The 24,845-nt window shown below is 41.1% G+C and overlaps 1 protein-coding gene across 6 annotated transcripts in view; it reads right to left on the reverse strand.

Annotated features, from left to right (window-relative positions):
* FAM124A (family with sequence similarity 124 member A) overlaps positions 1-24,336 on the reverse strand; it is a 79,802-nt gene extending 55,466 nt beyond the window's left edge. For 4 of the 6 annotated variants that reach the window (XR_005290765.2, XM_038388115.2, XM_038388114.2 and 1 more), the window contains exons 1-3: positions 24,145-24,336; positions 22,154-22,420; positions 14,154-14,185 (exon numbers count right to left, since the gene is read on the reverse strand). Coding sequence is in view for 5 of the 6 variants with exons in the window: in XM_038388115.2 (XP_038244043.1) it covers positions 14,154-14,185; positions 22,154-22,420; positions 24,145-24,203 (358 nt within the window). In the remaining variant the exon portion in view is untranslated. The remainder of the gene's footprint in view (positions 1-14,153; positions 14,186-22,153; positions 22,421-24,144) is intronic. The other 2 variants (XM_038388117.2, XM_038388119.2) reach the window with 2 other exon arrangements.
* Positions 24,337-24,845: the final 509 nt, after the last annotated feature.

Raw genomic sequence — 24,845 nt, forward strand, 5'->3', positions numbered from 1 at the left:
AAATTTAGTCATGGTATAAAACAACTCATTAAAAAGAGATTCAACAGCTAGTATTTTTTCACTTTATCACATGAATGCGTGCCCCCTCCCCATCCAAAAACATTGTCTATACCCCTGTTTTTATTTCCCCAAACCTTGATTCTAATTCCTGATTAAAAGAAGGGTTTGGGGTCACCCTGCTGCTGCTATCTGGGCCACAACAGAGCAGGCTGCATGCAGGCAATATTCCAGCTTCAATGCTGTCACATTGCGTCAGGTAAGAGTAAATTCCACTCTGTCTCCTGTAGTACAGCTCCAGCTAAGAAGATATTGGGGGTCGGTGGGTGGGGGAAAATCTCAGACTTACCAGTGAGATCTAGGGGCAGATTTTCAAAGGTATCTGGGCAACTAAATATGCTGCTAGGCACCTGGTAGTATTTTCAAAAGTGCCTAAGCAAATTAGGCACCTAATTCCCAGGGACTTCAATGGGAGTTAAGCAGGTTAGATACTTAACTCCCATTGAAGTCAATGGGAATTAGGTGCCTAACCTGCTTAGACACTTTTATAAATCCTACTAGGCACCTATCCTCATCTTTAAGCACCTAAATACCTTTGTAAATCTGGCCCTTGGAGGACAGTGCACTCTATGGGATTTGGGATACTTGTTTTCTGTTCCTGACACACACCTACTGCATGACCTTGGGCAAAGCAGATCACTTATCTGTGCCTCTGTTCCCCCCCCCCCACACCATTCGTTTTTTCTACTGAGATTGTAAGCTCTTTGAGTCAGGGGCTGTCCCTCTCTATGTGTTTGTACAGCGCCTAGCACAATAGGGACCAGATCTCTATTGATTCCTCGAGGTGCTACTGTAATACAAAAAATAATAATTAAAACAACCCTGCTTACAGAAGGGGACAAGCCTCTTTGCTTTCTGGTGGTGGTGAACACAAACAAGACTGAAAGCAGAAGGGAGAGGGTCACTGACAAGTAGGCAGGCAGGGGAGCCATTTGCCATGATGGAAAGATTTGAAAATTGGAGGATAATTGCACCACAAACAACTCAAGGCCACCTGTCTCATCAGTGCATAAAGCTGACTCATCATAATCTCTGACTGACTATCAACATCTAGCTTATGTCTGTTCTTTAGAATGCAAGTATGCATGTAAAAATACTGAATTTCTGTTTCAAATTTTGAAACTGGAAGCCACAGAGCCTCAAACCAACAGCTGGGCTGGAAAGTGAAAACAGTGATTCAGTAGAAAAGCTAGCCAGTTTCAGAACTAATCAGCAAAGAAATGCAACTCTGCTCCAAGAAACCACAAGCTTTACCTCAAATTCAATCCATGCACATGTTCTACAGTAGAATTAGAGGATATCATTACATTTTTGAAAGAATTATTTCCTATTTGAATAGTGTTACTTTGCATAAACACCATTAATTTATTCTGACTGCACTTAATGAGAACTGCCAGCTGTCAAAATAAGATTAGGCCTTAAAGAGAAAGAACACCGATTTACAAACACAGACCGTATGTTCAAACCTTTTTTTTTTTTTTTTTTTAAATATATACACCTGGTACTGTAGTGCTGGTTTTCATCTCTGGGCCATACTGTTCTTTGCAATGGAACAGGCTATGGAGAAGAGAGCCAGCAGAGGGAAGCCATTAGAAGAGAAGATAGCTGGAAGGAGGAATTGCAATGGGAATTTTGCTCAATCCTTGCACCCTTGTTTATCAGTGACATTTGAGACTGATTATATAAAATAATTAGAAAAAAAAAAGTCTTGTGGACCCTCCCTGACAAAGAAACCACTGGAGAAATAAAATTCACCACCCATACCAACATTAAAATAGCAGAATTCAACCCATCTCACCAGGTGGCTCCAGCTTTAAGAGCTCCACGATACTACCTGGAACCAAAAATCAATAAAACCTCTACACTTACAGTTCTGCAAACAAACATTACACCGGCATAGACAAGCCCAACAATGGCTGCAGAACAGCATTGGGATGGTTCTCTCCAAATGAACAGACAAAAAAACCCCCGAACATTCCATTTTGGGTGCCATCCAGACCAAAGCAACATATACTCTTGCCTCTACAAAAGATCTATCCCCTGTGCTATGTATATATGTACAATGGCAGCTAGCTGTATATGAATGCAGCCACAGATCACTGCATTTGGATTGCCAACTCTCCCAAATTAAAAGGTAAAAAAGGAAGGTTTATGCTTTACAAAATACAAGTTTTAGAATATGACAAATTTTAAAATTTCCTCAACTGTAGTTACACCTTAGGTGTTTCAAGTCAGATATAGAAAACATGAGATTTTTTGGTGCACAAAGGAATTCTTGAATAGCCATTCTTTCACTAGGAATAAACACACAAAGTGCACCTTTCAATTTTATTGAGGCTAAAGTCATAATGACTTGAGTTTGGATCCTGTTCTTCCAATGAAGCTCATACAGAGCGTCATTATTTTAGAGACTGTAAGACCAGAAGGGACCATTGTGATCATCTAGTCTGATCTCTTGTATAACACAGGCCATAGGACTTCCCTGAATTAGTTCCTCTTTAACCTAGAGCGTATCTTTAAGAAAAACATCTAATCTTGACTTAAAAATTTCCAGAGAAGAAAATATCCACCACAACCCTTGGTGATTTAATATATGTATCAATTTCAAACTACTTTGTTTTCTGAGCACCATTTTGGTTGTAAGACAGTACTGTCCCTTTCCTGTTGCCTTTTTACCTCCATCTTGGACTGAAATTCCAAGAGAAGTTGCGAGGACTAACAGTGCAAAGCAATCAAGGGTCATAAACCTAGACGGTCTTATTCAAAACACAAGCTCTCTTGAGCAGTGAGTCAGCTACCACTCAGAGAAACCCATCCTTCCATGTGAACCAGTAACCAAGCAACTGATTATCTAATGGTGACTCCAGTCACCTGAGGAAGGCACTGATACTGATCAGGAGAGTCACCTTACAGAGGGGACTGAAAGTTTATAAAAGGAAGACTCTCTCACCAGCCATTTGAGTGAGGGAGGGATCAGAAGCATGCTAGAAGGAGCAGGAGGGTCTTGGGACCCTGAAAGGGCACTGACCAAATCCCAAGTGGTGAGGACACTGGAGGGAAGGTTGTGTGTGTGCAGGTTTTGTTCTTTCTGCATGGATCTGTAAGTCTCTATGCTTTGTCTAGGAATAAAGTGTATGTGAATGTTTCCAAGGTTCCCTTGCAAAGCCTCTGGGTTCCTTGCTGTAACTATTACGTGTCCCTAGTGGGTTAAACTGTAAACCGTAGTACCCACAAGGGTGGCGCTCTGGCAAAGGGTGTGCTTAACTTACTGAAAAGACTTGGGGCGGGGGGGGGGGTCAGCACTGCTCCATCGGGGGTCCAGGGCAGCTGGACTGTGGGGTCCGCACAGCTGAGGGGGGAGTATCAGATGGAGCCTGCACCCAGGAGTGAGCCTGAGAGGCCAGAGCCAATACCAGGATACTGCTCAGACTCAGTTGGTTTAGCATGCAAGATCAAGTGTTTGAGTCCAAACCTAGCAACCAGGTGATGCTCAGCAACCAGGTGAGTTGGACAGTGAAGAACTTTTCAAGCAACATATGTGAATGTTAATTTTTTTAAACAAAGCATAAAACAGTTTAATACATCCAAACAAACACTTCAGTCCCTTCATCCTTGACCCTCAATAGAAATAAGACTTCCAGCGATGCCTGGCCTGATTTTTGACAAAATGGAAAATTGGATAAACTGAGCACTATGAAATTTTACTGTGGTCTTTGTAGGAGAACCTCACAAAATAAGGTTCTCCTATCTGCTCTGTGCAGACCTTAAAGTTTCCATTACACTTTCCACAAGATTTGGTGTTTGCCTTGGTGTCGCATCAAAATATCCTCTTTCCTCTTGTTCACGGACATCTGCCAAGTTGTGAATTGGTTAACTGTCCCTCTCTATCCCAGATGTGGCTGTATTTCAATGGTGTTGTATGTACATTATTTGTGAAGCTCACTTGGATTCTCCTAGATAAAAGGATCTATATATAAATGTAAAATTATTACTCCTACTACAGTAAATTTCTATAAAAAATTGCAGTGACTTGGCTTGAAATGGAACCATATCCTTTAAGAGATTTTAAAAGAAATATTCAGTTAATCAAAGATTACTGCTGACTATGATGAGCATTGTACTACTAGTATTATTATTTTTTTAAATAAAAAGAACATTGAGGCATTATCTAATAAGTACACCTGGAGAATTACTGGAACTTTGCAAATGAATATGAAAACAGAAGGTTGGTTTCTCAGCATACTGATCTTGACAGTGGACATGTGTCCTTTTGTATCTTTTATTAGGCCTACATTTTCTCAAAAAAAATTATGCATGTTTTTCAAAGGGCGTTCTGAGAGTGAAAAATTAGCACCTCTGCACTAGATTCATGCCATTTGGACACAGAGTAAGAAGCAGGCAGAGCCACAGGGAGCTAGTCTATGTTACAGAGGCAGACTGCCTCCCTGAATTCTCTTACGCCCAGGGGAAGTACACTACACTAAGTGCTACATCCCTTATGGGGTGAAGACTATTCCACTCTGCATGCCAGATTGGTGTAAGGAGGGGGAGGAACAGCCCAGCTTCCTCCCCATCCTCTTGCGGGGGAAAATAGGGAGGGAGAAGTTTTACATTCCCTGGAGCTCAGTGCATCTGTCAGCACAATTTACAGTAAGTGCCTAGGAAAAGCAACTCAGTCAGTCTGCAGTCTGACCAGTAGCACTGAATGTTAGCAGACTTTTGTTTATTTAGATAATCTTCTGTGGGGCTCTGTAACTTCAGAGCACAGAGGGTTTGTGTGTATGTGTCTGGGAGAAGAGATCACCAGGGTATATATTTAGAGTGGTTCTTCTAAAGCAACATTTTTACTGGTTAAAAGTAAAAGTTTTAAAAGTACCTACATCCAATTTTAATGAGATGTTAGGTGCTTATGTCACTTGGGCAGTTTTGAAAATTCTACACCAAAATTATATGCATGTTTTAAAGCAAAGTGAAATAATTAACACTGAGCACTGATGATAACAGTGAACTCCAAGCAGTAGGCTAGAACACTCAACACTTAGGCTCCTTGCTATCCACTTAGGCTCCTTGTCACTGGTGACACCAACAACTTTGGATCTGACCATAAGAAGTGGTGCTTTAAATAGATTTATATTCATGTCACAACCACTCCATTTTCTTAAAACTTTTTCAGAGTATAGTTCCCCAAATATTCCTTCTGTGCCTCTGTTTAAGAAGTGGTGTCTTTGAAAGGCAGCACTAAATATAGACTATTTATCGTCTTAATTTACAATCAATGTCAACTAGTTAACTAAACAAAATGAATGTATTTACACTAACAAAGGAACAGATTATAAACAGAAAGCAATATGCACACTTTACAATAATATTAGCTCATTACAGAAGAAATATGGGACCAGATTCTGCTCTCAGCAACTTACACTAGTATAAATCTGCCTTGGAGAAATTACATTGATTTTTTTTTTTTTTTTTTTGTGTGCAGGGCATGGATGAAACTTCTAGGCTTCAATGACATATACAACATGAGTATAATTCTTACATCCTAACCATGAAGGCCACAGTCAAGGAATACATACAGCCTAAAAATACCCCAAAAGTATTACTTCATTTTCCAGTTAGAGTACGGTGACCAGACAGCAAGTGTGAAAAATCAGGGAGTGGTAGGTAATAGGAGCCTATATAAGACAAAACCCCAAATATTGGGTCTGTCCCTATAAAATCAGGACATCTGGTCACCCTAAGTTAGAGTCAGTAAATGAAAGGTAGGTAAGTCATCAGCTATTAACTGCAAAGCAGGTGGGTGACGTGCCTTTCACTTAATTGAGAACCACAGCACAAATCACAGTATGCTATTCCTCCTCTCACAGTCTTTATTTAAGCTATTTCTATCCAAGAATGACCTCTCACCCACTGAGTTTTAAATTGAAGAGTATTAGTGTTATATTGGTTTCTGGTTAAAACAGATTGTTGTTTTCTGTAGCTCAAGTTCCCCACACACTATCACAAATACACATCCTATCCAATAGGGGTAGATATGCATTTTGCTCACTGATTTAGCTGAAAATCGAGTAAATACATATATCCAGACAGTTCCTATTGGTTGCATACCTGAAAAATGCCAAGAGCAAAAGTTATTCCTTAAAAAGCCATTGGTAACTGGCTCCAGATCTAAGTACTATATGAGAGGTTTTTTGCAGGAGTGGGTGGTTGAGATTCTGTGGCCTGTGTTATGCAGGAGGTTGGACTAGATGATCATAATGATCCCTTCTGACCTTAGTATCTATGAATCTATTTCAAATGCTACAAGGCAAATCAAGGCTTTGCTTAAAAATGCCCAGTTTTGGAGAAAGCCATTGGGAAAATGGATATCCAGAGCTATGCAAATGACCCATTTTTCAGTTTGCTGGCAATTCTTAAACATTTAAAGAAAGTTCAGTTTAGGTCAAACCAAAACCAATTTTTTGGCAAATCAAAAAAAGTCAGAAAAATTCTCTCTTTCTGGTTGAATAAAACATTTTTTTCTTTGGCATTTTTAACCCTTTAAATGAAAGCAAAGGAAATAAAGGACTACATTCACAAAATGATGGGAGTGTCCTCTCTTATGCCCAATCACCAGGGCACTCACCCAGGATATGAGACACCAAGGTTCAACTATCTGCTCCACAGCAGAGACTATGAATCCACAACTCCCCCACACCAAGATACATTTCTAATCACCAGGCTATAGAGTCAGGCTCATGCTCTCTTTGAGCCAATAACTAATCAAGTGTTTTATACAAAGTGAAACAATTTCACGGGAGAGACTGAGAAAGGCCCACACCAGATTAGCCAATAGCCTGGTGATTAGGGCACTCCCCTGAGTGGGGAAAAACCTGGGTTCAAGTCCATATGCCTGAGGAAGATTCCAGCCTGGGTCTCCTGTAGCTCAGATGAGTGCCCTAACCACACTTCCTCAATGCTGTGAATAGTGGTGAAATCCCCTTGTGAATCAAGACTGAAAAATCAAAAAGAAAAGGAGTACCCGTGGCACCTTAGAGACTAACAAATTTATTAGAGCATAAGCTTTCGTGAGCTACAGCTCACTTCATCGGATCTGATGAAGTAGGCTGTAGCCCATGAAAACTTGTGCTCAAATAAATTTTAGTCTCTAGGGTGCCACAAGTACTCCTGTTCTTTTTGCAAATAATAAATTGTAATTTGTTTTAAAACTCTTTAGAAAAAAGAGCAGAGGTTAGCTCTTGGCTTTATAAGTCCACATGAAAACTCATTGCTCCACATCCCAATATTAAATCACTTGACAGAAATGATTTCCATGTCCCCAGTAAAGAGTATGATCTGTTTTGACATTTCTGAAATTTTTTCTCTTTTTGTTTTGATCAACAAAATTTACTTAAATTGACACAAATTAACAAAATGTTTTGGTTGACCCAAATCTACATTTTCTCGGGAAAAAAAAATATTCAGGTGAAAAATGTCACCCAGCTCTGTTATCACAAATGTGAAGAACATGCAGAACTGGAGATTTGGAGAAGATTCTCCAAAACTCTATTGAATCAAAAGGTAGACAGAGAGGCTGCTGGCAGCCTCTCAAAATCATAACTTGACAAAAACTTCACAATGGCTAGTAGACTAAGAACACTGCCTACCATATTGACCAACATTGTCTCACTGTTTCCTAGTGTTCCCCTGTCAGCAGCTATCTTTTGTCTCTGTGCGTTGTGTGAAAAAAACAACACTTCCTTTTGTTTTAAACCTGTTGCCCATTAATTTCATTTGGTAACCCCTAGTTCTTGTGTTATGAGAAGGAGTAAACACCACTTCCTTATCTACTTTCTCTACACCAGTCATGATTTTATAGACCTCTATCATATCCCCTCCTTAGTCGTCTCTTTTCCAAGCTGAAAAGTCCCAGTCTTATTAATCTGTCCTCATGTGGAAGCTGTTCCATACCCCTAATCATTTTTTTTTGCCTCTTTTCTGAACCTTTTCCAATTCCAATGCATCTTTTTTGAGATGGGGCGGTCACATCTGCATGCAGCATTCAAGAAGTGGGCATACCAGGGATTTATATAGAAGCAATGAGATATTTTCTGTCTTATTATCTATCCCGTTTTTAATGATTCCCAACATTCTGTTCACCTTTTTGACCACCGTTGTACACTGAGCGGATGTTTTTAGAGAACTATTCACAAAGATCTTTCTTGAATGGTAACAGCTAATTTAGACCCTATTATTTTATATGTATAGTTGGGATTATGTTTTCTAGTGTGTATTAATCAAATTGAATTTCATCTGCCATTTTGTTGCCCAGTCACCTAGTTTTGTGAGATCCTTTTGTAGTTCTTTGCTCTCTGCATGGGACTTAACTATCTTGAGTAGTTTTGATTCACCTGCAAATTTTGCCATCTCACTGTTTGCCCCTTTTTCCAGATCATTTATGAATATTCTGAACAGGACTGATCCCCATACAGACCCCTGGGGGACTCCACTATTTACCTCTGTCCATTCTGAAAACTGACCATTTATTCTTACCCTTTGTTTCCTATCTTTTAACCAGTTACCGATCCATGAGAGGACCTTCCCTCTTATCCCATGACAGCTTGCTTTCCTTAAGAGCTTTTGGTGAGGGACCTTGTCAAAAGGCTTTCTGAAAATGTAAGTACACTATATCCACTGGATTCCCCTTATTCACATGCTTGTTGACCCCCTCAAAGAATTTGAATACATTAGTGAGGCATCATTTCACAAAAACCATGTTGACTCTTCCCCAACAAATTATGCAAAAAGAAAAGCAGTACTTGTGGCACCTTAGAGACTAACAAATTTATTAGAGCATAAGCTTTCGTGAGCTACAGCTCACTTCATCGGATGCATCCGATGAAGTGAGCTGTAGCTCACGAAAGCTTATGCTCTAATAAATTTGTTAGTCTCTAAGGTGCCACAAGTACTGCTTTTCTTTTTGCGAATACAGACTAACACGGCTGCTACTCTGAAACCAACAAATTATGTTAATCTGTGTGTCTAACAATTTTGTTCTTTACTATAGTTTCAACTAGTCTGCACAGTTCTGAAGTCAGGCTTACCCGTCTGTAATTCCGGGATCACCTCTGGAACCTGTTTTAAAAATTGACATCACATTAGCTATCCTCCAGTCATTCGGTAAAGAACCTGATTTAAAGGATAGCTTACAGACTAGGCATCTGATTAAGTGAGCTGTAGCTCACGAAAGCTTATGCTCAAATAAATTTGTTAGTCTCTAAGATGCCATAAGTACTCCTTTTCTTTTTGCAGATACAGACTAACACGGCTGCTACTGAAACCAGACTAAAGTTAGTAGTTCTGCAATTTCACATTTGAGTTCCTTCAGAACTCTTCGGTGAATATCATCTATTCCTGGTGACTTATTACTGTTTAGTTTATCAATTTGTTCCCTCCTCTAATGACACCTCAATCTGGGACAGTTCCTCAGATCTGTCACCTAAAAAGAATGGCTCAGGTTTGGGAATCTCCTTCCCATCCTCAGCCGTGAAGACAGATTAAAAGAATTCATTCAGTTTCTCCACAATGGCCTTATTGTCCTTGAGTGCTCCTTTAGCATCTTGAACATCCAGTGGCCCCACTGGCTGTTGAGCAGGCTTCCTGCTTCTGATGTTCTTAATTTTTTTGCTATTATTTTTTGAGTCTTTGGCTAGCTGTTCTTCAAATTATTTCTTGGCCTTCCCTATCATATTTATGTTTCCCCTCAAGTCCATGGCTCTCATGATTTTGTATTGGCAGAGTAGCCTACAAAACTTCTGCAGTCTTCTCTGCAGCAGAGTTTAATAGTCTTCACAATGAGCAACTGAACTGAGTGCAATGAAGTCACCTGACAAGTCACCTTTCCTAGTTTCCTCTTTGGCATCTCTGTAGTAAACCTTTGCCCAGCTGACTTGATTCAGAAATCTGCCAGAAAGAATGGCTTACTAGTTTAAGATTCAAATTTGAAACCCAACACTCCACAGAACTATAGATTACAATCCTGGCAGGACCATAAAGCTCTTTAACCTTCTACGTTAGAAAACTGCCATTCACCAGAAAGGGGTCTTTCAGAAGAGTCATTTGCAAATCAGACAAAAATGAAAATTGCCAGAGAATCTTTAGTAAGAATAGGGGTTTGCCCTACTATCTCTGCCCCAAATTTCTTCTCTTCCCTTCTCCAAATTGTTTTGCTGTCTACTATGTGTTGGTTAGTTACTATCCTCAACCTTGGCAGTTCATTTTAGTGGATCCCTATACTGCGCATATAATTTGTGAAGTCCTTTGGGATGAAAGCAGCAATATAAAAGTAAACATTACTCCATTGTTTTTACTCTTTACTGGGGACATGGAAATCATTTCTGTCAAGTGATTTAATATTGGGATGTGGAGCAATGAGTTTTCATGTGGACTTATAAAGCCAAGAGCTAACCTCTGCTCTTTTTTCTAAAGAGTTTTAAAACAAATTACAATTTATTATTTGCAAAAAGAACAGGAGTACTTGTGGCACCCTAGAGACTAAAATTTATTTGAGCACAAGTTTTCATGGGCTACAGCCTACTTCATCAGATGCATCCATGCATCTGATGAATAGGCTGTAGCCCACGAAAACTTATGCTCAGATAAATTTGTTAGTCTCTAAGGTGCCACAAGTACTCCTGTTCTTTTTGCGAATACAAACTAACACAGCTGCTACTCTAAAATTTATTATATGTAATTCAGTGGCAACTAGAGGCCCGAATCAGATTTGGTGCATGGTTATAGTAGGTGCTCTATAGAGAGTAGAAAGGTAGTCCCTGCCCTGAAGAGTTCACAGTCTGATCTACTCAAATATTACTGTTCCTCTAGTGCTGTCTGAACAGACTGACCACACAATGTCTATGAAATAAAAAACTAAATCCCATAGTTTGCGGTGCTACACCAGCCTCACTTGTCTTGGAAGCAGAAGAGAGACACATCACATTTTTAAGTTTGTATGTAAAAAGGCTGTCCTGTCTCCTGAACTCTTCTGTCTCTGCCAGAATGATAATACTTCCCAGTACTGACAAAGGACTGGTGTTAAAATACTATTGTAATCCCCACCACATCCTGGACTGCCTTGGTCAGCACAACATCTAGGTCACCACATTTAATGTGACAAACTGCAGCTGGCATGTAACTGAAATCACTTGCATGTACAAATCTGTTACAAGAAAGAATTACCAAGATGAGTTTGCTCCTATTGTTTTTACTCAACACAGCAGTAATATAAATAAATAATTGATTACAAGTCAATGTCTAGACGAGAAATACTTTGCTTTAAGCCTCATCAGTGAGTTCATTTGTCAAATACTAATTATTATTGGGCCCATAATCTGCCAACCATATAGAGAATGATCTCTGCCAGTGGGAAACCAGGAATACATTCAAATAATAAGAACATTCTTAGGCTAAAGGCCTGAACTGCTCACTGGAGACATACATACAGCAGACAGACAGCTAGCCCTTTGTCAGTCACATCAGCTCAGGATTCAGACATGTAGATAACTTTATTCGTTAAGGGCCTGATACAACTCTCAGTGAATTGGAATTAAACTGAAAGCAATTAAAATATTCCCACTGACTTCAATAAGAGATAGATAAAACCTCAAATTATTCCTTCTGGCAGGTGATACCTTGGGGAATTAGTCTGAGAGCTGGACACCTGTGTGGAACTGGCTAGAGAAACTCCATTTCACCCAAAATCATGTGCATGGAGGACATTTGACAGCTCTCTTCTGATTATAAGAGAATTAGGGTTGCAGGATGGGAAAGTCATCTTTGTGAATTTCTGTAGTGTTCACTGAGTAACAGCTTGCACCTATGAGGAGAAATCAGGAGGGAATTAGGGGGAAGAGATGCCATTTTACATTGGTAAGAGGGCTTTATTTGCAGTTTTGCTTGAACAACCATTTCTGGGATTCAGAGAGTAGTAGATATAGTTCTTCCAGTAAATGACAGAATATTTTTGGGAAGATAAAGTCATTATTGTAGAAGACTGAAAAGTACCACGTGAAATTCCTTTTGTTGAAAGCAGAAAAATTTGCCATATCACATCACTGGAAAAAAGAAACCAGATTCTGTGTTTCATCTTTTATCACTTAGTTAACCTGAAATCTAATCTGTTCATAAGAAATATTTGGGAAGACTGGAAACTTTCAGTTCACTTTCTCCCTTCTTTAAGCTCAAACGAAGAAATGCCTTACAGAATTCTCTTCCCTTATGTTTTCTTGGCATCAGTTTATAATAGGCACTCACTCATTTCTAATTCCTGTGGCCTTTGCTGAAACGACATTAATCATTAAAAACTCTGAGGCCCTATTCACATTGACTAGCCAAACCATGTTTCCGAGTTGTGCTCTCACTCTACCCCAGGCGCAGGCAAACTTTTTGGCCTGAGAGCCACATTGGGTTTTGGAAATTGTATGGAGGGCTGATTAGCGGAAGCTGTGCCAGGCTGTGCCCCCGCCCCCTATCCACTCCCCCTTGCTTCTCGCTCCCTGACAGCCCTCTTCCCCGGGATTCCTGCCCTGTCCACCACCCCCCATTCCCCGACAGTCCCCCCAGGACCTCTGCCCCATCCACCACCACCACCCCCGCTCCCTGTCCCGACTGCCCCTGGAACCCCTGCCCCTGACTGCCCCCTACCACCCCATCCAACCTGACTTCCCCCACGGGACCCCTGCCCCCATCCTGTTCCCCGCCCTCTGACTGCCCTGATCCCATCCACATCCACACCCCCTGACCACCACCCCGAAGTCCCCTGCCCTCTATCCAACCCCCCCACCACGCAGCACAGAGCACCAGTGGCTGGCGGCGCTACAGCCGCGCCACCCAGACCGTTGCGCCGGTGTAGTGTAGTAAATTGCTCTCCGTAACTGCTACCAGTAGCACATTCCTACGTGGAGCAGTTTAATACACTACACAGGCAGCATGGCGTGCTGAGTCTGTGGGGGAGGGGGAATAGCGGGAGGGGCTGGGGGCAAGCCTCCCGGGCCAGGAGCTCAGGGGCCAGGCAGGAGGGTCCCATGGGCCGGATGTGGCCTGCAGGCTGTAGTTTGCCCACCTCTGCTCTACCCTATCTTCTTATGATTTTACTCTTTATATCTTTGAGCATGGTTGTAACTTAGTTTGGCCCTATCCACACTGGCCAACCAATCCATCCATTGAACCACTGTTTCCAAACTGAGTTCCAAGCAGAGCATGGATGGGGTCCTTAGCATGTAGGTGGCATATGTAATTCCCTGGGAACTCAGCTATCTCCCTGATAACAGCTTTGAAATAGAGCTGTCACTTGGCAGTGGAATACAGGACCAATCTAGGATACCACCCACACAGTGGTCAGGGCTACTCCCTCCCGTGATTTTTGATGACTACTTTTTCCTCTTCTGACTGTACTTTAGGGACTCATCTCAGTCCCCCTTTTTCACTTGCAACAGCTCTGCATGGGTTACTGAAGCCCCAGAGCCTACTGCAGTGAACTTCACAGGACCAGTGAGAGGCTAGGGATGAAGATCTGCTTGGTGGTGGAAACAGATGGTGAGAGGAAATATTTAAATGATCATTTGCATGAGCCCTCTCTACACCCGGCCAGGTCACACAAGATCAGAGCAAACTGGGCATATAAGTGGTAAAGTAAGTGTGTTCGGTGCTGTTGTGTAAAGCAGAACCAAGATTTAGGGAGTTTTACTATTGATCTTAATGGGAGCAGAGTTATTCTAGTGCCAAGTGTTTTTGCAAATCCCACCCATACATTGAAGAACTGATTTCAGTAAACATAATAGCCAAGAGGCTTTTTAAATTGTATACAGGATTTTTGTAAAAGGTCTGTCAATCAAAACTTTTTTGTCTTTTTATTTCTCCTTTTATTATTATTACTTTAATCTTTAAAACACATTGCTGCTAGTGATGGAGAATAGTTTAGATAGATCCAAGACATATCACTGTAACATAATTTGAAAACCTGGAGATTTCTTTATTGCATTAAGCAGACATTAACAGAAAGCAAATGAAAAAGAAAAGGGTGAGATTTTATTTTTAAAAGGTCTTAAAATTATACTCACTGCTTGTAGAGGACATGCAGCTGTACTCAGATCTGCAAGACAAAAATCTTAGTTCAGCAGGGCTGTACTATATTTAAATCTTTAAAAGATCATACACAAATTTGGCAAAGGAAACTATTGACTTTATTTAATTTGCTTTAAACTGTCAAACTACTTAAAATCTACATACAGTTATTTTTATAGTAAAATAACTCACTATGGAAAATATTTTGAATGTGCCCTCAAGATAGCTGACATTCTGCAGGAATGTTAAAAATATCTATAGAGACTACACAACTAGAGAAGAAACTCTTTTAGGCTGTAACTAATTTTCCAATACTGCTGGATTTTGACCCTTCTCCCCTTCCGAATTTCTCCAAAAATGCTTTGCACCTGAAATTTCTAATGTGCATTCTGTAGACAGAAGAGAAATTGAATTGTCCTTTGCACAATGTTTGAAGGAAACCATAAAACTGATCTTAGAAATACGATTAATTGAAGAACGAGGTTTTTACCCTTTGGAGAAGTCTTTTTGGTCTCTTTTTTCTTCTTTATAATGTCATATCTCAACAGAGCCCCAGTCTAGAAGTTCCACATTAGCTTTATTCAATTTATTGTCCACAAGAACTAGTGCTGTTCAGTATTTTGAAGATGGCTAGGTAGTTAATTTTGCAGCTGTTCACTATATAACTGAATCTTTGAAATTTTTATTCATTCCTGAAGGAGCAAATAAACTTTTATGATCACCAATTAATCTGTGATTTCATTTTACAAATCAAAATATAAGCCCTTTTTATTGTGAGCTGGGGCTGAAAGTTTGTCGAAGAGATTTTTAATAGAAATCACAGGTTATTTACTATGTGTTGACAACTCTCAATTTTGTGATATTTTATGCTTTTCTTAAAGCTGCAGATCTTGGAAGTGAATACGAGACTCTCAGCTTTTTATTTTTCAAAAAAAGTAAATTCCTAGCCCTCATGTTTGCACAGAAAAACTTAAAAAGTTACTCAAAAGACTAAGAAATGAGAAGACATCTGATAACTTGCTCAGGGAACAAAACAAACAAAACCCAAAACAGTATGTTGCTCTCTTTTTCTAATAATGATAGCTAGCTGGAGTACTTGAGTTCTGGAGCTCTTGCAAATATTTTAAGCATTCTAGGTACTATGCAAAATGAACAATCACTTTGACAGGTCATAAATTTAAACAAGTAAAAATCTCCTAAGTCATTTAGCCCCAGCTTCCTGGAATGTCGTTTTGTTCCTGCTAGTTCATGTACTGATGTTGTTCTCATCCCCATTTTAAATGTTCCAAGTGATGGGGCTTCTACCAATTCCCTCGGGAAAGCATTCTGTGGACTGTGTTCTGAACATAGACTGGGGAAGGGATGCAAGAAGTGACTAGTGGAGCAGTAGCAGCTGTTATAGGGCTTGATCCTATGTTCATTGAAGTCAATGGCAAAGCTATCATTGACCTTAATGGTGAAGTATAAGAGCCACAGTCTTGGGCAGTACTGGGGACAGAGGCAGGGATTTGTACCAGCCATTACTTCTGCATGTTTTAAAATGAAGGATGTTACCCTTTAAAGGCGAAACGGAAGGGGAAGTTCAGGCAAGAATGGGTAAGGAGGATGCATCTCCTATACAGGATCATTTTCAGACCTTCCAGTTATCTTAGGGGGAGGTAGTGGAGTAACAAAGGCTCTGAAGCAAGGGGTGTGTGTGTTTATATATATATAATAAATAAATAAAAAAAAATAAAAAGTGAGAGCGTGTGTGAAGGGTTGTTTTACTCACTGTCCAGTCATTGTTTCTATTTCTAGGTTTAACAGCCTCTCCTCCCTCCCATGTCTAAAAGTCTCCTTCTCCAGGCCTTCTTTATACCAGGAAAAAGAAATTATGTAAGAGTTGACAGCCCTCCTGCTGCTTGCTCCCTTTGCTTGCCCCATCACTGTCATGAGGACACCTATTGTACTGAGATTTTTCCCTATCCCCTTTTACCTAGGAACTATTCTTTCACATCACAGTTTTGCCTAAGAGGCTTCTTTTCATCCTTAAATAAACAATTATTAAATAGGCACATGGGGAAGAGCATGGTATAGTGATTTAACTACAGGCTTATGAGTCAGGAGAACTAGGTTCTATTGCTGACTCTGACACCAGCTTGCTGTGTGACCTTGAGCAAGTCACTCAATTCCTATGGATCAGATTATGATTTCACTTACATTGGTATAAATCCAAAGCAACTCTACTAACTTCACTGGATTTCCACCAGAGTAACCAAGATCACTGCATTAGTGTAAGTGATAACATTGTATTTTAATGGAGTTGCTTTAGATTTCTACCAGACAGAGAAAGTTCAGAATATGACCATCTGTCTCTCAATTTAACTAGTACAAAGGGATGTTTACTAACATTTTAATGGTTTTGGAGAGCCTCTGGTAGCAGTGTAATTCCTGTGCTTTAAACTGCCATTTATAATATTTTAAATATAGTGGAATAGCAATAACCACACCAGTATGTGCCATGCAGCTTCTGGTGTATTTCTCAGGTGGCTGAAAGCATGATGCTTACCTGCCTAGGATTTTGTACCTTGTTCTTTAAATAGTAGTACAGAGTACACCAAAGGAATGAACCACTAACCAATAATGCATACACTGTTCTGGCTCAATTATAGTAGATGTCAGTACAGATCTCCCTGCTAGAAAAATTCAGTTATTAAAGTCTAGGTAAAAGTTGCTTTCAAGGACCATATCTATAATAATATATTAGCAGGTTTCTCTACTGAGATATGAAAGAGCATATTGAAACTTTTGCATTACATTGGTGATGCCTGGTGGCAGAAATCATTTCAATACCAATCTGTGACAAAAGCTCCATTAAATATATTTGAATATATTTGAATATATCGGATGCAGCATCCGATGAAGTGAGCTGTAGCTCACAAAAGCTTATGCTCAAATAAATGTGTTAGTCTCTAAGGTGCCACAAGTCCTCCTTTTCTTCTCCTGAGAGTTACACATAAATGGACACAATATATGATGCAAGACTGACATCTGAGGGATGAACCAAATCAGCTAGAAGGAAGAATTTAATCAGAAAAATGTGAATGATAATTGGGAATCGTTTATGGACACCGTACAGATGCCAAAAATGCCACAATCAAGGAAGAAGGCCATACTGGTTTAAAAAATGACCTGGTTAAGAAGGGAGGTGAAGGCAGCTATAAATATATAACAAATGGAAGAAGGTGGAAGTTGATAATAATGAATACAAATCAAGTAGGAATTGTAGAAAATTGATAAATGAAGCAAAGGGACACAAGGAGAAATCTATGGCTAGCACAGTTAAGGACAATAAGAAAGTTTTTTAAATATATTAGGAACAAAAAAAATCCTGCCAATGGTATCGGTCCACGATTAGATGAAAATGGTAGACTTAATAATAATGCAGAAAAGGAAGACATATGCAATGAATATTTCTGTTCTGTATTTGGGGAAAACAAATGATATACGCTCATCACATGGTGATAAGAATACTCTTTCCATTCTACTAGTATTTATGGAGAATGTTAAAAAGGGGCTACTAAAGTTAGACATTTTTAAATCAGCAACTCCAGAACACTTGCATTCAAGAGTTTTAAAAGAGCTGCCTGAGGAGCTCGCTGGACCATTAATGTTGATATAATATACTTAGATTCCTGTAACATGTTTAACATAGTATCACATGACATTGTGATTAAAAAACTAGAATAATATACAATATGCCACTCATTAAATGGATTAAAAACTGGTTAACTGGTAGGTCTCAAAATGTAATTGTGAATGGGGAACCATCATTGACTGGGTGACCTGGGTTTCAGAGCCTGGGCTCCAGCCCAAATGTTTACAATGCTATATATAGTCCTGTAACACGAACTTAACGAGCTCAACTCAGTTGACCCAGGCTCCGAGACACTCTGCTATGGACACTCCCCCCCCCGTGTAGATGTATCTTAACATACAAATTCATAAGTGAGTGTCTGTAAGCTGAGCTATGTGGCACCAAAAAATAAATAAAATCAACTCATGAGACTATTTATTTTATTTTAAGCATCATGGCCCATTTGTTTGAAGATTAACATTAAATAGATTATTTTAATTCTGTTTCGACATGCAAGTATTTTACACCCATTTTACAGCTAGGTAAACCAAGGCACAGAGGGATTAAATGACTTATTCATGGTTACGTAGGGAGCCAGTGACAGAGCCCCGAGTAGCACCACTACATAACGGCAGCATGGTCAAGAAGCTCACATATACCATGTAGTGATCAACTTTGAGAATACAATGATGAAAAGGGATGTTTAAGGAAACATTTAATGCACAAAAAAGTAACAATGCAGGTAGGTGCAAAAAGTGTTCATAATTTGTCAAATATACTTTTAAAAATATCTGATATAGGATGCATGTTCATACAAGATAAAAAAAAGACACCAGCTTGGGTTTCTCCATGTTGACACAAGCAATGCACAAACACCACTGTTTTCCTGCCTCCCAAAATTAGGCAAGAGCTTTACAATTTAATAAGCAATGGATTCAATTTGAAACGTAACCATGAAGACATAAGTGGAACATTTATATTTTGTCCATACAATAAGTTATAACTGCCTTTCTTATGTTCTATATGGGTGTTTTTTCCTGACTTTCACTAAAAAGATTAATAATTAATTATTTGAAATGTAAGTGGAAAAGATTCTTAAAGTCGCAGTTTCAAATAACTTCTAATTAAAGAAGGGGAAAATTAGAGCTTTGAATATATTAGAAAATTAATATTGCAAGTTGTTAACTCTTTAAAGCTTTTCACATGCATTAAAAACCTTACTACAGACCTCAATCCTGCCCTCACTGAATTCAACTGAAGTTTTATTATTGACTTCAAAAGACAGCAAGAATAGGTCCTGGGCATTAAAAAGTATATGCACAACAAATTCTAAAATTATTTTTAAAGATACTTTGTTTTGGTATTTTTAAAGAAAAATATAGCATTGCACAGAAAACTGTGCCTTATGGTTCATATAAAAAAGTCATGAATCATAAAAGCCATATGGATTAACTTTAGTAAAACTAAGACAAAGAAAACATATTATTGCAAGTCACTCTTTCAGACAGTTTAGTATTAATTTTTCATTTGCATACATATGTCATCCTCCTCCTCATTTGTTGCTTCCCCCACCCTTCCTTCCAATTAAAGGAGAGGGTATATATAAGAAAAAAATAAGGCTATGTATATTTTTCTCTCTCTCTAAACATGCAGCCTTCCTCAATATCAATGGGTGTTCTGTCACAGATTGCAGCTGTATATGGTGGCACTTGGTTTTGGGGACAGAGAAGGGTGTTCAGTAACAACTGAAAAAAGGCAGTGATTTTGAAAACCCAGAATTACATTGTTCTGAGAAACAGATACATTTAGTTTAGCCAAAGGTGATGATGGAACTCTTTCAAATCTCATTAAGAAACAGCCAATACAAACTAATTGGTTTATATGTTCTAGTCTCTTTATTTAGGTACTTGGCAACTAAGCCCAATTCAGTCTTATTGGATTCAGTAACTTAAAATATACTGACAGGTTTCAGAGTAGCAGCCGTGTTTGTTTTTGATCTGCTTTCCAACTTGATCAACTGAAGAACATACAGTCGCACAAAGATACATTCAAGTGGATTTGTAAAACGATGGTTTAAAACTGGAATCAAACTCTGCTGTACAATAGGGGTTTGCCTACTATTATGGCTAACAGCAGCATCAGCTCAAGAAGAAAAATACATTTTATGGAACTATTTCATGAATTATAGTAAAAAGAAAAGGAGGACTCGTGGCACCTTAGAGACTAACATTTATTTGAACATAAGCTTTCGTGAGCTACAGCTCACTTCATTGGATGCATTCAGTGGAAAATACAGTGGGGAGATTTTTATACACAGAGAACATGAAACAATGGGTGTTATCATACACACTGTAAGAAGAGTGATCGCTTAAGATGACCGGTTTGTTCTCAGATGTTCTTGTCAACTGCTGGAAATGGCTCACCTTGCTTATCACTACTAAAGGTTTTCTTCCTCCCCCCTCCCCTCCTGCTGGTAATAGCTCATCTTAGGTGATCACTCTCCTTACAGTGTGTATGATAACACCCATTGTTTCATGTTCTCTGTATATATAAATCTCCCCACTGTATTTTCCACTGAATGCATCTGATGAAGTGAGCTGTAGCTCACGAAAGCTTATGCTCACATAAATTTGTTAGTCTCTAATGTGCCACAAGTCCTCCTTTTATTTTTGCGAATACAGACTAACACAGCTGCTACTCTGAAACATGAATTATAGTGGTAGTTAGTTGCTATATAACAGTTTTAGCAATACATATATATAAAGCTCATGCTTGAATAGAGATGAAAATGGTTCACAAAGCCTGGATTTGCTAGAGTGTCAACACACTATTATTCACTGAATGATAAAAAGAGACCAATTGATGTACAATAATAAAACTGCTACTGAATTATTTTGACAGTTGTTCTAAGAATACTTTGATAGTATGATTGTTGAACTTAAAAATAGGTGTCAATTGATTCTCTCATCACTGAAATAGCTACATAACAAGGAAATCAGCTGAGTTTTTGCAATACTATTATGAAGATACAGAAAACCCTATTTCTGCTTTAAGAGTAATAAGCAAACAATATGAGTAGCCTTGATAGAATTCAATTTATATAATTTTGACACACAATATTGATATTATTTTTAAACGTTTTTTATCCATTTAAATTTTCACAGTTGAGGGAAATCACGGGTGAAGTCAGCCAAAATTATTTAATGACAGCCGTTGAGATTAAAAAAAGTTAAACTTTATAACCATTAAAACACAAATTGTCAACAACATGTCACAATATACAAAGTAAATAGCCTTCAATCAAACTCTAATTGGCTAAGTAGGAACTGCTTGAGAACTTATCTGTAAATTTCTATTATTGGTAGACATATTTTCTCATCTGTTTGTGTATATATGGTGAAATCAACGTTTATCAACATTTACCAATAAAAATCTCATCCTTCCAAGCCTAAATATGAGCAGTTGATTTGTTGAGTAAACAAAAATAAAAATATAGTTACATGTGCCTCTTTCACATGTTTATCACCGACTAACATCTGCTAAACATAGTAAAATAATGAAAATGCAATGACCTATTTCTTTTCAAGACATATTTCAGTGTAAAGCATTCTAGTTGATAATTACCATATGTCATGGTTAAAATTCTGAAAAACAGTGCATTCTGCTAAAGCTACATGTTCCAGTGTCAAAAGTGTGACAGGGATGTGACACAAAATCATCAATATTAATAGCTCATCAACACCAGACAAGTAGCTGCCACGCTGATCACTAAGGTCTAAAGGCTAATGTCACCATCTGGGGCAAATCCTTCTAAGTGCCCCTTCCAACAAAAGACAGGTTTTTCTGTTTTGGAAGAGCATGGTAAATTAAAAGTGACTTGACAAGTCAAGGATTTTCTGAACTTTGACCCAGCTATGAATTAGCTGATTATGTTGTTTTCCCTTTATTCACATTCCAGATTCCCAGAGGGTGAAATGAAAAGCCTGTTGCCCAACAAATAGAAAAAAAAGTGTGGATTTTTTCCTTTATGCTGAAGCCAGATAAAAAACATTAACCTGCAGGGATTAGTCATGTCCATAATATTGTAGCTATTTCAGGTGAAAGGGAAAAATAGCCCACAATCTTTCATGATTACAGAAATGTGCAGAAAAACGTGTAATTTATAACAAAGGTATTTAATTTTGCTCATTTGATTATGATGAATATAAAAGGAAATCATAAACCTAATCCCATATGCAGCTGAATCTTTTTTTTTTTAAACCAGTAATAATATTATTTTGAAATTGTTTACTCAGCATCTGACAGCAGGTGGCAGAATCAGTTTCATTGTTTGTCACACTTCCTATCTTATACACTAGCATAATGACATGGATCTCGTACATTACAGAGGGTATAATCCACCAGCACCGGTTGAGGTCAAGGTGCCTCCTCTTTTCCTGAATCTCATCATGGGACTCAGAAGCAATTTGAATCCATGACTGGTGTGGGAGAGAGAAAGCCCCCTTCTTTACTCCCCAGACTCCTGTATGCGGCCAGGGACCAAGGTGAGAAACAGGAATGCTCTTGACTCCTCCGACTCCTTCATAGCTGGAAAGGAAGCATCTGTTGTACACATGCACAACACTATGTCTCTCTGCATGACCCAAGCTAGAAGAAAAAATCCAGGCAAGAAGTCAGGAGGTACTGACCTGGGAGGGAAGGATGGCAGGAGAAGACCTTCAAGCCCCTTTGTAGAGCCCAGAAAAGATCTAGAGTAGCTGGGACAAGATGGAGAGGTGGCAGCCTTCTCTAAGCAGAGCCAAGAGGCAGCCAAGGGCTAAAGGCACCCCTCCATGCTCTCCCTCCCTCCCCCTAAAGACAGGAGAAGAGAGGGAGATGAGACCAAGAGGTAAGGAGGGCTGCAAATCCCTTGTCCATGCCCCCTCCACAGAAGTCCTACTTGAGGACTCAGCCTCCCTTTCCACAGGAAGCCAGGTGACAGGAGAAGGCAGCAGCATCTGAGATAGGGCTGCAGGGGAAATACCCTGTCTCTGCCATAGAGAGGGGCAGAAGGTTGCAACAACAGTAGATGGGAGTGAGAACAGAAGGGGATTTGGAAAAAAATAAAAGGAGGACTTGTGGCACCTTAGAGACTAACAAATTTATTTGAGCATAAGCTTTCGTGAGCTACAGCTCACTTCATCGGATGCATCCGAAGCAATGTAATGCATCCAACGAAGTGAGCTGTAGCTCACGAAAGCTTATGCTCTAATAAATTTGTTAGTCTCTAAGGTGCCACAAGTCCTCCTTTTCTTTTTGCGAATACAGACTAACACGGCTGCTACTCTGAAACCTATGAGATAGAATATTTCCCGTTTCCCCAGGGCACTATAACAGGAGGATCAACAGGTGGGAGCTGGCTAAGAGACCCCCCGCCCCAGTCCTTTGTGGAGCTGGGCAGGAGGAGACAAGAGCTGGAAGGAGATAGCCTCTTGGCTGCAGCTGTCCCAGTCTTGCGCGCAGCAGTACATTTCAGCTCCTGTGCATGTCCCCTGAGAGCCCCTGCGGTGGGCTTGCACACTGCCTTGTTTGTATGGGCCTTTCTGGAATACAGTACAACGAACAGCCAGGAAAACGGAGTGGAAATCAAAGGGGCACTCCGGCTGCACCAACATGTAACGATTATTTGTGACTGACATTATAGACACATCGTTTGTGTGCCCTGACCTAAGGAGCAAACACCCTGAGTGTTTATGACCCAGCCCAGATGCAGCTCAGCGGTTTCCCAATCAGCAACGTAACGCTGACAGCGCAAAGCTTGAACTTCACTCACCAGGCAAGACAAACAGAACCGGGGAGCGAGCTGCGGCCCCGCGGCTGCCTCCCGGAGCAGGAGCAAAACGAAAGAGGGAGCAGAGAAAAGCAACAAGTGCAGCGGCCTCTCTGTCCGGGGGGGGATCAAACCAGCAAGACGCAGGAGCTGAGCCAGCCCAACCCCCCCCCCCCCTCGTGCTGCCGCCAGCCGGGCAAGCGAACTGGGGGAAGCCGTCCCGGGCTGGACAAGCTGCCTCCGCTTCTGGGTCGCTGCGGCCGTCACCGCGCTCTCCCGGGGGAGACGAGCTGCCCAGCCGCTTCCAGGTGTCCCTAGGGCGGGGGGCGCCTGGCTGCCCAGGGGGCGGGGGGGGGAGAGTACCGCACCCCCCCCCCGCCAGCGAGCCAAGCGGGCTCATTTCTGGGGACCGCCCCCGGCCAGGCTCAGCGAGCCTGCCCCGCTGCCCCGGACCCTGCGGAGCAGGGGGCCCCTCCACCCGGATCCGGGCCCCAGCGCCCGCCTTTTGCCTCCTCTCCCGCCCCCAGCCCCTGCGCCGCCTGCTCCCCTGCCCGGGGCTCACCCTCCCGTCTCGGCTCCCGAGTCCACGCAGTCATCCTCGCCGCCCGGCTTCCTCTCCATGGCAGGCGTCAGGGCTCCATCGCCTCGCCTGGCTGCGGCCGCCTCCCGCCGCGCGCTCCCCCCGCGCTGGGGGTGAGGAGCCCGCGCAGGCCGCCGGCAGCGAGAGCGCGTGCGGCCGCCTCCCCGCCCCCCGCCGCGGGGCTCCGCGTGTCAGCGCCGCTCCTCCGGCCCGGCCCCCCGCCCCCGCCTGCGCGCGCGGCCCCGCCACCTCCCCGGGGGCCTGCCGGCTCCACAGCGGCGACTCTCCCGCCGAGAAGGGGCCGCTGTGCAAAGGGGTCTGTCCCACAGGTAGAAAAGGCGGACTCGTGGCACCTCAGAGGCGAACCCATTTAGGTGAGCGTGAGCTACAGCCCGCTTCACCAAATGCATCCGACGAAGCGGGCTGCAGCTCACGCTCACCTAAATGGGTTCGTCTCTGAGGTGCCACAAGCCCGCCTTTTCTTTTTGCGGACACAGACTAACACGGCTGCTGCTCTGAAACCTGTCCCACAGGTGACATCTTCGTTGAGAAAAGCTCCCCAGCCGGGCCCTATTAGTTGTGACAAACACATCTGGGAGTCACACTCGCACACACGTGCTTGGGAGCCCATGACACAAACTCCAAGGAGCCAACCCTGCTTGGTGCCAGTGGCTCTGGCTGAA

This window comes from Dermochelys coriacea, chromosome 1 (assembly GCF_009764565.3).
Source record: "Dermochelys coriacea isolate rDerCor1 chromosome 1, rDerCor1.pri.v4, whole genome shotgun sequence".
NCBI classification, from domain to species: Eukaryota; Metazoa; Chordata; order Testudines; family Dermochelyidae; genus Dermochelys; species Dermochelys coriacea.